Source organism: Topomyia yanbarensis, chromosome 1 (assembly GCF_030247195.1).
Source record: "Topomyia yanbarensis strain Yona2022 chromosome 1, ASM3024719v1, whole genome shotgun sequence".
In the NCBI taxonomy this organism is placed as follows: domain Eukaryota; kingdom Metazoa; phylum Arthropoda; class Insecta; order Diptera; family Culicidae; genus Topomyia; species Topomyia yanbarensis.
This window is the reverse complement of record NC_080670.1, coordinates 62,285,837-62,299,386: the sequence shown is the minus strand read 5'-3', so window position 1 is coordinate 62,299,386 and position 13,550 is coordinate 62,285,837. Positions and strand designations below refer to the sequence as shown.

At 40.3% G+C, this 13,550-nt stretch overlaps 1 protein-coding gene across 2 annotated transcripts in view; it reads right to left on the bottom strand.

Annotated features, from left to right (window-relative positions):
* Positions 1-826: 826 nt before the first annotated feature.
* Positions 827-13,550, bottom strand: part of LOC131677769 (choline O-acetyltransferase) — a 178,255-nt gene continuing 165,531 nt past the window's right edge. For both annotated transcript variants that reach the window (XM_058957798.1, XM_058957799.1), the window contains exon 10: positions 827-13,483. In XM_058957798.1, the coding sequence (XP_058813781.1) occupies positions 13,289-13,483 (195 nt within the window). In that variant the 3' untranslated portion in view covers positions 827-13,288. The remainder of the gene's footprint in view (positions 13,484-13,550) is intronic.

Here is a 13,550-nt window from a genome sequence, read left to right as displayed (position 1 = left end):
CACTTTTCCTTAAGGTATTCTATAACACCTTTCTCGGTAGAACTGACAACCTAAGTTGGTCCAACTCGACGTCCATCAAAGTATTGCGCATTTCCCGCCAACCTGGACTCCGCATTTTCAAAGTGCGAGTGATCAAACTGCTACCGAAAACTGCGAGCTGTCAAAACGCATGTATTTCAAGTGGTGGAGATGGTACTTTCATAGACATACCAGTCGAACTAACCAGTCTATGAGAAGAATTTAATAGAAGAATACTGCCGTGATCCGCATAACAGTCCCATTTGCTATGGGTTTCCTATGCAGAAGGGACAGTTATGCGTATCACGGCAGAATAGTAAGTGCGCAGTGCGGTTAGAATCCAATTTTTAGTGCCACAAGCAATAGTTGATCAAAAGAAAAGAATTGCCCTACTATCAATTCGAACCAAGGTTAGTGTTTATAATCAGGTTAAGTCATGAAGTTGCTAATCGTCTCCGCTGTATGTAGCGCGCAGGTAGATCGAGATATGAACGATGTAAAATGACCTGACCATTTTAAGGGAAGGGGAAGGGGGTAGGTGTATAACAGAACAGCAAACCACTTGCAAATACTTTTCAAAATGCACCCCAAGTGATCTACCTCTGGGTCCTTTTTCAGAAGTTATATATAGAAACGCGCAGCATTAGTTAAAGGAAACACTAATTGTTTGAAACGAAAAGATAATAAAACTTGTTCAAATATTGAATAGTATGTATATAGAATATGATTTAAAAAATCTAATATATTGTTAATCACAAACACGAATCAAAAGGAAGTTTCTTTCAACAGTATCCGAATACGATCACTATTTTTGTTTTTCAACATTATTTATTTTCACATACTATATTACTGGGGGTCTTTTGAAAACCTTAGAAAGGTTTTCTTACAATTGCCTATGGCGTTTGAACACGTTTCGATATGTTGAGATGATACAGTTGCCGTTCTAATTACTTAATTGCTTACTGATTCACAAAGATCATTTGACATGGATTTATGTGATTTCTCGTGCAACATGCATTTCAAATGGGAGGAGAATTTTCGGCTTCCGCGACGGAAAAAAGGCAACAAATCATGATTTCCGAAGTGTAAACTCAACTGTGGAAAACGTCACGGATTTTAAAAAATCTATAAACGAAAAATCCGGCCGGAAACAATTCAACTTGAATTGTTTCCGATGGAAAAATTGTTTTTATTAATATGTTTGAAAATCTGTGCTGTTCTGAAACAGCTGGTGTTTTTCAGAAGTAGAAAATTTTCTGTGATCGAAAACCGGCAGAAAATCCCGGCCAAAATTCTGTGACGTGGATCTTCTTTGTTGACACAAAGAAAATAAGGCCTAGTTTTGGGTGCATTATTCTAGGGTGACCATATCTAACGAGTGAAAACCAGGACAGTCGTAAGGGAACCCCTCTCCTCGTCGATGAAAACTCGATTATATTGAGACATTCACCTGAACGTACTCGCCGCACCAACTGCTTACTATTAAATACTTTACGGTGACGACACAAATGAACTGAGTGTTCATTTTTGACAGTTCGCTTGTACTGTTTACTTGGACTTAGAAAAATTCTTTACGATTTGCTTTGAGCGAATCTAGTCGTTCACAAATTTTCCTAAGTCCATGTAAACAGTACAAGCGAATTGTCAGGAAAAGTGTGGTTAACTGTGTCTGTAAAGAACCTAATAGGCCGCTCTAGGGTTGGCAGCAAGTTTTTTGTCTAACTAGTACTTGTACAGTCGCGATTCGCTGGTTGGGCCACACCTCTATCCAACTAATTAATTTGATTCGTTAGTTGGACCGACTGACAGATGTCAAAAACTCTCCAAAGGAGACGTAATTTCATCTATTCACATCTCTAATAATTGTCAGATTGATTGTCACATAAGACATAAGATTTTGACATTCAGATGCTTTTTAGTTGGATAATGGTCCAACTAGCGGAGGTCCAACTAAAAAGCGGTCCAGTTAAAAAGTGTCACCAGTGAATCACGACTGTATTTACTATTTGCGGTAGGACTAAGCCAATTTTATCAATTCTGTAATCTTAAAAAATAATTTTTAAATTTTACTGAACGTGGTGAATTTGGCACCACTTGCATCTGGTATACTCAAACTGCACAAAACATTGCATAAACCAGCCCTGATTTTCTAAACAACTTGTGTTCTAATTCAGCCCGCCGTTGTGCAAATTTGCGATGTTATGACAGATTGGTTAAGCGTGGTACTTCTTGAAGCGCGGCCGTTCCTTTCGATCGGGAAAGGTCGAATTTAGGGCAAATGCACTAATAATAAACTAATGCACATTACATCTGTGGGTTTTCTAGTTTTCAAATGCGAAAATATTGTGCCTTGCAGGATAATCGCTCGATATGCGATTATATGAAAGCTCAATTGAGATAGGCGCGTGACAGCCGCCTATATAAATTTATAGGCAGCTTTTTCCTTGAAGTTTTCGAAAAGCACACAGCTGGCAGAAAAATAAAGCTCCACTGAAATCTGCTTGCGGAGCAACTGCGGCTATATTTGATGCGCCCGCAATGTGAGATTTTATTATAAGCGCGACAATACTTTATCCCTCATTTTTGGTTGGCATTATAGGTAGTGGATATATAGAATTGCGGGTTTCTTATATTTAGAAGCTAATTAGAATAAGTGGTTTTTCAAATCAGTAAGCATCGAACGAACGGCAACTGTTGTAGATGTACCTATCATTTGACAAACATTTACTGAATAGTACTGAGTATCACTTATAAGTTGTCTATTTTAACATAAAGCTATTATATTTGATAAACTTTTTTTGATACACGTCACATGCAAACTTAACGAACTTTAACAATACTGATTAGTGATAGATATTGTTTTATTTAGCTACAATAACAACCACTTTACAAGCGTTGATGTCGACATGTTATGTTGAATTGAGTGACATTCTGCTTGGATGGCTATTGATCTAGTACTTATTTATTATGTTGCAGAACTTACCTAAATCGTCAAGCAAATAAAAACGTTGGTAGAGCATTGCGTTTCAGATCTTGATCTGGACAACACAGAGCTAATGCAATGTTAAAATTAAAAGCCAGAACTAAATTGACACCAGACCAGATCTCCAGATTTTGTAGTCATTGGAGCGAGTTGACCAGAGTTAAAGAAATGGAATCAGTATAAGTTTATTCGCTCATAAACTTGAGGCACACTGAAATTTGATGAATCAATAAATACGTGCAATTTATCGTAAAAGTGGATTTTGTCCAATATATCGTATTTTCGAGGTGTTGGAGTTTTAAATGTTAACAATAGGAAATTAATAAACAAAAATAGAATTATATTCGCTGTCAATTTGCAAAACAATTTCTTATTAAACATCTAAGTAGATGGAATTTTTCTAATAATAAGGGCATTTAACTGTTTAACTCAAATCATTCCAATTACGCGAATCTATTATTAGTATCTGGAGTGCAAATGGTGAGTTGACAACAAAAGGAGCGTCCAATATAGCTCTGGTCCTCAACTCCTCACAAGTTCCTACCTCACGCGTCTACGAGTCGAAAGTTGCGTGCCTAGCAGGTAGCGCAACCTCTGCACTTTTGTCCTTCTGACATCAGGGAGGTGAGGGGGCGCGTATCCGAGCATCTGTTCACCAGGAGGTGCGGCCCAAACAGCGTCTGACTGACATTCAGCGGCTGAATAAGAAACTCTGCATCGCATCAGTTACACCTATGGTGGCATCCCCACCAACGCGATGTAGGTAGCGTGACCCCGGTGTGGTAGTCTACCGAAATACCTAAAACATCAAGAAAGGCAAGAGTAGAGCGAAAAACGAACTAGATTTACGGCAAACGAACCAGCAACGAATAAAGGATAACGATTGGAATCTCGGAACGTAAGATCTGAATCCACACGCTCAGGGCTCTTGGCTCGTGAACTGCGTAATGTTGGTGTGCACGTGACAGCAATACAGGAAGTACGATGGCCGAAAACCGGAGAACGCGAATTCTGAGCAGTGGACCCCATTGCGAACACTTAATTCAGGTACCACATCTACTACAGCGGTGGTGAAAGAGCAGACCATGGTGTTGGTTTCATCGTGATCGGGAAGCAGATGAAGCTAGTTATTCGGTGGGAACTGATAAACGACTGAATCTATGCGTTAAGAATTAAGGGCAAGTTCTTCAATTACAGTCTGATCAGTATTTATGCGCCAATTAACGACAAACCCGATTATGTGAAGGACTGGTTCTATGAGAGCTTATATAAAGCCTACAGAGATTGCCCAAGGTAAGATGTTAAAATAGTCATCGGTGACGCTAACGCACAGGTTGGGAGGGAGTAGTTCCTTCACCCAATTATTGGTACGCAGAACCTTCATTCTGCTAACAATGATAATGGCCTGCGGCTTGGAATTTTCGCTACTGCTAGGGGGATGGCAATCAGTAGTACCTATTTTGCACGTAAGCATATCCGAAAGTCCACCTGGAGACACCCAAGTGGCAGTACCTTTTCCCAAATAGACCTTGTACTGTTAGATGGACGGTATTTCTCCGAAGTCATTGAGGTGAGGATCCTCAGAGGCCCAAACATCGACTCGAATCATTATCTCGTAGTAGCAAAGATTCGTGCACGATTATCGAGCGTCACGAGTGCAAGAAGCAACAGGACGATGCAATAAATTTCCAACTTCTTACGGCTGAAGATGTAGCAACTGAGTATCGCCAGAAGCTGGATGAGCGGATAGATGAGACCAACGTAGCTGGCAATGTCAACAGCATGTGGAAGGCTGTCCACGAAGCTGTGATTATAACGGCGTGAGAAAAGATAGGTACAGCTCCGCGGCGCCAACGAAGCAATTGGATAGATGAAGAGTGCCAGAGAGCGACGAACGAGAAGAATGCGGCCAGACGTCGGATGCTAGTGGCTAGTACACGCCTCAACAGAGAGCGGTACGGGGAAGCGAGAAGTGCCGAGAAACGAATCTACCGCGAAAAGAAAAGGCAGCACGAAGAAAGTGTGATTGTTGAAGCGCAAGAAAGCATGGACCGGAATGATAGGCGGAGATTTAATGAAATTGCCAAAGGTGCACGACATAAATCAGCGCCAGTGCCCGTTATGTGCAATGACCTAGAGGGAAATTTGTTGACAGACAAAACCATGGTGACTGCCAGGTGGAAGGAGCATTTCGAGGTTTTGTTGAATGGCGGAATTGAAAGTGTATGTAGGAACAGGATAAGCATGAAATGAAGGACAAGCTGTGGATCCACCAACACTAGATGAGGTTCAGAACGCTATACGTGAGCCGAAAAGCAGTAAAGCTGCTGGGAAGGACGAGATCCCGGTTGAACTTCTCAAGCGCGATAGTGAGCAGCTGCACCAAATAATCCACCGCATTATTCTAAGAATATGGGTGGACGAAAAAATCCCTGCTAGTTGGCTGGGCACAGACTGGGGTGCGCTAAGGGACCATCCATAAATGACGTAGCATTTTTGAGTAATTTTTAACACCCCCTCCCCCATCGTAGCATTTCGTCACAAACTACCAAATACCCCCGGGTAATTACGTAGCTTGACGGTAACTCTCCCCCCCCCCCTGTCCCGCCAATTTTTTTTAAAAAGATGAAAATCGATGTTAGTTATTCCACTTTAAAAAGCTACGTAGCTTGTCATGACCCCCTACCCCCCGTCGTCACACATCATCACAAAATTCCAAACTCCCCCCTCCCCCATATAAGGCTACGTCATTTGTGGATGATCCCTAATTACAGGGTGATATCTCACCTGAACTCGGCGTACAAAATACTATCGCGTATCCTGTTTACCAGACTGAGACCGCTTGAGGTGTCCATCGTCGGCGAATATCACGCTGGTTTTCGTGAGGGCCGATCAACGACGGATCAAATGTTCCGCCTGTGGATGATCCCAGGCAAATTCCGGAAGTACAACTTGCAGATCCACCATCTGTTCAATGATTTAAAGGCGGTGTACGACTCAGTGAAAAAAGTGAGCTGTGGCAGATTCTGTCATGACATAGTTTACCGGCGAAACTGCTTAGACTGATACGTGCGACGTTGGATGGTTTCAAACCAAGTCTTCGGATTGCAAATGAAATCTCAACCTCATGACCTTAGATGGACCGAAGCAAGGCGATGCACTTTCAAATTTGCTGTTCAATATTACTCTTACAGGAGCTATCAGGCGTCCAAATGAATGAAACTATCATCACAAGGTCGCATATGCTCCTTGGTTTCGGGGACGGCTGTTGGTGTAATTGGAATCGATCGTAGAGCAGTGGAAGAAGGCCTGCTTTTTAAGAAGGAGACAGCGAGGATAGGCTTAGTTATCAACTCAGCCAAGAAAAAGTACATGATCGCAGGTAAAAAGAAAAGCATGTCTACTAGTGTTGGTTCCGAGATAGCGCTTGATGGTGACGTGTTTTAAGTGGTTGAAGAATTCATGTATCTTGGTACACTTGTGACTTGCGACAATGATGTCTCTTATGAGGTAAAAGCCGTATTGCTGCTGCCAACAGGGCCTTTTACGGTCTGCTTAGCCAGCTTAGGTCCTGCAACCTACAAATGTCAACAAAATTCGCCTTATACAAGACATTGATTCTCCTAGTCACTCTTTATGGCTACGAAGCGTGGACATTGAGGGCGGCAGATAGGAGAGCATTCGAAATCATTGAGCGTGAAGAGCTGTGGACAATACTCTGCGGGATTTGCGAAAATGAAGTGTGGCGCAGACGCATGAATCATAAGTTGTAACAAGTATACAAAATTGCGGATATTGTTAAACAGATAAAATAAGGTAGACTGCAATGGGCTGGTTATGTGGTACGAATGTCGGAAGAAAGAATTACGAAAACAATATTCAGCTGAGAGCCATGAAGAGGACGCCGACTTCGTGCGAGGCCACGAACGCGTTGGCTATGCGCAGTGGAAGAGGACCTGAGATCCGACCGACCTAAGACCGATAAAGATGGAGCTCTACGATACGTCCGGCATTGGCGAGATGACGCTGTAGCCAATAAGGTAAGGTAGGTATAATATTAGTACTTAATAGAATTATACCAACATCATTTAATATTGATACACGACAGAAAAAACATCTGTCATGTTATTTTCACCGCAGTATAGAGAAAACAAGACGCAGTTAATTAGTAGAAACAAATTAGTACCGAAATATGCTGATCATGTGCAGGTATTGACCGGTCAAAATTTCCAATCGCGTCCCGTGCAGAAACGATCATAAGTGTCAAAGCTAAAACTTGATTTTTGTTTTCAACAGATTCCGCAGAATTATGTTGTACCGGAGCAAATAATCAGACAAACTGTATTGTATCGCCATCGTTCAGAACTATAAACATTCTTTTTTGACTTTTTAAACCGAGTCTCAATGCTACTCTATAGAAGATGCATTCTACTCGAGCTCTTTTCTGTTATGTCTGTTACAAACCTAATTATTATACACCATAACATGTTCCTACTTATTTGAAACCATTGAATAGTTTCATTTTATATTATATCAGCTATAGATGCTTATTGTACAATAATTAAGCATACCACTACGAACTACCAGTGAACTGTTGTCTTTGGCTACAACTTCCAGCCTTACTTTCTAGATATGACTTATGTAGAGATTTTATTCCGATAATGTATATATTCGTACATTTCAGATATGTCAATGATATGTATCCAGTTTCAGGTCCAGACTAAATGCTATGTTACATTGTTTTTTACTTGTTTACTATTTTGAACTCACCTCTAAATATTGTTATTTTCACACGTTTGTCCTGTTTTACAAATTTTGCCTTTCGGTAGGTTTAATAGTCTATGTTTTCGTACGCTTTAAAGCTTTTCTGATAATTAGTTTCATGCAAGTTGCGTGCAATGTTTCTCGCAAGCTTGCTAACTCGATTGCATGCATTGCATACATCGAGCACAGCTTGCATCTAAGGACATACACACAAAATTATCGTTTCTCTACTAACTTGATGATACCAAAATGTTAGTTTTGATTAATGTCTACGATTTTGCTTCGTTTAATGGACAAGAATTACTGTGCGGGCGCTCGAATCTACCAGCGGTTTTTTTTCGTGTCAGTATGCAGTAGTTTACTTCTGACTTATTTGTCCACCGAACTGGCTCAGATTGTGAGCATTTCAAATGAACCTATAATACGATCTAAAATAATATTGCACACATAATTCTTCTCTTTCAATTGCCGATTTGATAAAATGCAATATATAAACTCAACTTCATGGATTAATTATCACTGATTATGAGACGTTGCCTTTTAAAGCTTAGCTTTGCATTAAGAACACATTGACTAGATATTGTTACGTAATACTTGGTAATGTAACGCAGTTCAGATTAATAACTTCAATATTGCTACTACACGCAGTCTAATATATTAACTCAACTCGTAACTCGAAAACAATAGCATATGTTAGACTAGGTAATTGAACGATAAAAGCGATGGTTTATAACATCTTCAACAAGTAATATTACATAGTGAAATTTCTAACAGTTTCTTTACATCTACATATGGTTTCGATTATTTTTAGTCTAAATACAGCCTTACGTTCTAGTGATATGTTTCCGTTTCTTTGGTTGATTCTCCCTTTCCGTCAAGATGCAAATCTTTTGAGATAGGTCAGGCTCTATTTTCGAGAAAGCTGATTGTTTGAAATTGATGACCAAACTGTGTTTTGCTCCGGGGTGGTCTTTTGCAACGCTATGCTATGATTCTAGTATCTAGTCGAATATGATTTGTATGTAATTTTCATGTACCAGAATGTTGGACACTTTTGCCAAGATAAATAATAATCACCGTCGATACAATATTCCCAAACTCCGACTGAACTGCTTTTAGGTTGGACTTTCGCTAGTGGGACCGTTGTTCCGAGTTGTCCAACTAAATACTATCTGAATGTCAAAATATCATGTCAAATTTATTTTGACAGTTGAACTGACAATAGTAAGAGATGTGAACTCTACAAATATGCCTTTTTGTAAATTTTCGACGCCTATTGGTTGTTCTAACAAATTAATTAAATTCGTTAGTTAGGCAGATGTTGTGGTCCAACCACGAGCGATACTGCGATATTAGCACTGATACAGAATCTTGTTCAGGCGCGACTTGATATCATTGACCAATGCTTGGAGGACCATTCCGATTTGCATGGAGCAAATGAGGATGCCAATGTTGAGGATGTAGAAGAAAAGTGAGCATTAGTTGAAAAATGAGTGTCAACGTAGTACAATGCTATAATTTTTTTCCTTCGCAGACAGAAATAAGGTCGGTCGACTGCACGCGTCTATATTATTTTTTGATTCAGTGTATAGCCAGGTATCACAAAAAGTTTTTCCGCGCTTCAAACTTTTGTCAAGTGCCAGCGAAATACTGCCGTCTGTTCATTAGTTGGTATTGTTTTAGTGAACGATTGTTACATATCTACTCTACACTATTGTCTTCTAGAATACGCATCATAATTTGTGCTAATAATCGCAAAAGTTTTCGGTAAATAAACATTATAAGCCACTGTTCGCTCTACGACACTCACCACATCTATAATCGGCAAGCACCCACAGTCACTCGCACTTCGGTCATCGGTTCATCTCGCCGTCAACATGACAAGGAGCAAATGCGATGCCGATACTTATTTTGGTGGATCAGGACCGCGAATTGGCCTTATGCGAATTTGGCTCTAAAGGCCTCCATCTTATATTCGCCAATTTAAACAGCTCTCTCGCCAAGATCGAGATGCTTCTAGTGTTTGTTGGTTTTAACCCCAACAGGAATAATTCGTCTAATGAAACCATGACTCTAGTTCTGCAATCAGTAGCGGATCCAGGAGGATTTCCTGGGGGTCCGGATCCCCTCCGAAATTTTTTTATTTGTTGAGAAATTTTGAGTTAGTTTAAATTGTATATTAGTTTTAAACTCAAAATCACTCCAAACCAAATTTGACCAACTAAACTGATAATCATTAAATAAGGTTATTATGTATTACGAATTGTACAATGTTCATTTCAAAATCGAGGTTTCAGACCCTTCCCGAATTTTTTTTCTGGACCCGCCCCTGTTTGCAACGCACGAACACCGCCTTAAAACTGATTGGTGGTTTGTCGCATAAAATGCAGATTCTCTGTCGTATGTGATCCCAACAATGTACGAAACCAAGCTGACATTCCGGATCTCGCTATAACGCGGATAGAATAAACAACGATGGTGTCCCTTTTCTTGAGATTCTTGACAATCTGCAATTTAACATCAGCAACCTCTACGAAGTGTCCTTTAACGATAACAATAAACAGCCTCCATATTTCCAGACATTCTTTGTCATGCCCTGATAAAATATCGAGAGTTGACGTGCCAGTATCCAACCCTCTGACTACAAACACTACAGCTTCCCGTATGACTGTTTTGTCCGTCGTCAGCCGAATGGACTTCTCTGAAGAAAGCTGATTTGCCATCTTATATGTCACTCGATGGGGTTCAAGCAACAACTCCGCTCGAAATATGTAACTTCTTTATGCTGAAGTCGTCGTACAGTCCAGGGCCCGATTGAATTCCATCTATCGTACTAAAAAAATGCTCAGTTAGTCTCCAGCTTCAGTTTCAATGCTGTTACATTTCACTAGGAAGTTTCCCTGACCTATGGAAAAATCATACATTTCCATAGTGTCACAAAAGCGTTATTTTGAACTATTGCACAATAGCTGAGTTATGTACTGTGTCTAAGCTATTCGCACTCTTATAATTGCACTAGCTACATATCGGAGACCGAATATAGCTTCGAGCCTAAACGGTCAACTACTACAAACTTAGTATCTTACACATTTTTCATAATCTGAATATTAATAATATTTTCCGAAGTAGGACATACAGATGCTGCCCCCGATGAAAACCCACCCTTATTACAGGTGGACGCTACCACCACCGCCACTCACCTTTCTACCGTTCAACCAGGACATTACTTGCAGGAACATCTTAGCATCTATTATCAGAACATGAGAGGACTACGCACCAAAATTGACGAGTTGTTCATCGCTGTTTCAAAGGTCGAATATGATGTTATTGTCCAAACCAAAACGTGGCTGAATTATCAAATCAATTCATTCATCAATTATACGGCTCAAAGTAAACGGTTTACCGTAACGATCACGATCTAGACGACAGTACAGTGAAAAACTAGGTGGCGGTGTGCTTATCGCAGTATGCATCCGGCTCTCGTCCAAGCATAAAACTGATAGTACTGATCTCGAACAACTGTGGGTAGATATTCGCGGTCGCGATACTAATATTTATGTGGGTGATTATTCCCCTGACTCCGGAAGTGATAAAGACATCATTCAGAAGCAAATAGATTCATCACTTGACATCACAACTTCCATTCAACCCAACACGGCCCCTCTACGGTTTGGTGATTATAACCAACCTGGACTGCTTTGGAAAAGTACCTCTTCCGGTTATGCCTTCCCAGACCCTTCTGAATCAATATTTTCGAGATCGAGTACTGCCTCACTGGACGGAATGTCTATATTGAACATGCTACAAATGTGTACAGTAAATAACAGACGAAATTAAACCCTGAATCTCCGTTTCGTAAATGAAGAAGCTTCTATTAACTGCGCCATTCCAGAAGCCATTGAGCTGTTAGTTGCTTGTGACGCACGTCATCCTCCTCTTCTAGTAACGTAGATTTGTTCTTAATTGATTGTTTATAATGAAACACTGCATGTCAGAAGCTCATTTTTTCGAAAACTGATTTCTCTAGGCTTCAAAACCCACTGCAGGCAATTGACTTTGTTGAATTCCGCGATCGATGTAGATGTTGCCGTAGAAAAACTTTCACTGGTCCTGAAACAGCTTTTCATAATGCATGTTCCCGCACCAAGTCCCCGACCAAAACCAATATGGTCCATTCGTCAACTACGTAAACTGAAAAGATTGCGAGTAGCTGTGTTTTGGCAGTTACAAGACATATAATCGCTTTCTCTATTCAAGACACGTAGCGGAAACCCAATCGAACCAGAAGCCAAATCCTAAGCAGTTTTGGTCTTTCAGTTAAGGAAAGTCTGCCTACTACAATCAAAAACAGCACACAATCATCTTATGCTAAATCACAAACGGCTGTAAAATCCACATTTTCAGATCTGACAGGAACAAATATTCACTCAACAACCACTGTGACTGATGTCTCGAAGCCAACAACCAGTACCACCAATAAATAAGAAAACACCGAAGAGGACACATTCAAAATAGCGATAAAGGACAAGACATAGCGATCAATAAGGACAAGAAACAGATTGATCCACAGTGCAAGGCTGCGAATAACGCAGTTTCACCGCCAAGAAAGAAGATCAGCAGTAAACTGCGTCAATAAGGCCCAACGACGGTAGTGAGATGCAATGTTATTTCCTTCCAACATAAGATCCACGGCTCAGTTAGTAACGCGTTGAACCGTGTCAGATAACCACAAAAAATAGAAAACTCTAGAATAATAATTTCATTCGAGAGTTTTCTCTAATTTGCCTGAGTGGTTACCATTGTTGGTTTTTGTTTTGCTTTGTAATGTAGCCGTTTAAAGCCGATGGATAATGTGGGTAGTAAATAACCGAGTGGATAATTACCCACTCAAAACATTTTTGGAACAATTAAAAAATTGACACTGTGCACATTTGAAAACATCTATGTACCATAATTTCATCAGTACAAAAGCACGGCATGTGATTTAATGTGAATGTATTGCAAGAGTGTGTATTGTAATAATGCGACGAATCCTTGCTAATAGACCCCTCACGCTATGCTTACGACCCACTCGGACTGAAGGTGTGATGCCGATCCTGTAACCATTGAAACATGAGAATTAGGGGAACAAATTATCTACCCAAATATGAGTAGAAAAAATCATGATGTGTAGCTACAGTTAAACATAATGATTTTTGTTTATTGTTGTAGGGTAGTTTGGGAAAGAAGTGTGAAAACACGACTTTTCTCAAAAGCTGCTTTTGGACCACCATCGACAAATTTAAACTCAATCGATCAATCAGCTTCCGTTGAAATGTTGCCCAACCTATCCAACAGGGTTGCAACGGTGACAGTAGGGTATTTAACAGTTTTAAATAAATCTGCTACAGATTTCCAACTAATTGATATGTTTGAGTTGTTTCGACGACTATCTTGTAGATATTGATATGTATAAGTTTTCATTGGTTGTTTTCATTTTCGCAAATCATGTGCGGTAAGGCCACCTATATGTATATATAGAGCTTATGACAGCAGATCCCGCATGGAGTCGAGCGAGTCCTGAAGCGACCGGGCAAATCTCGATGCGCTTGTTTTATCCGACGAGAAGAATGCCGAAATGCAGAAGATGATCTCGTTCGGATGAGGATTATATGAGGCTCCATAACCATGTGGCGTAACTGGACCGTAACCCATGAAGCTGTTAGTTGAGCAGGCGACCTTGGGAAAAGTAACAAAAATATTATTAAGAGGCTTTGATTAACGTTTCTGGCGGTGCAGTTTAGAC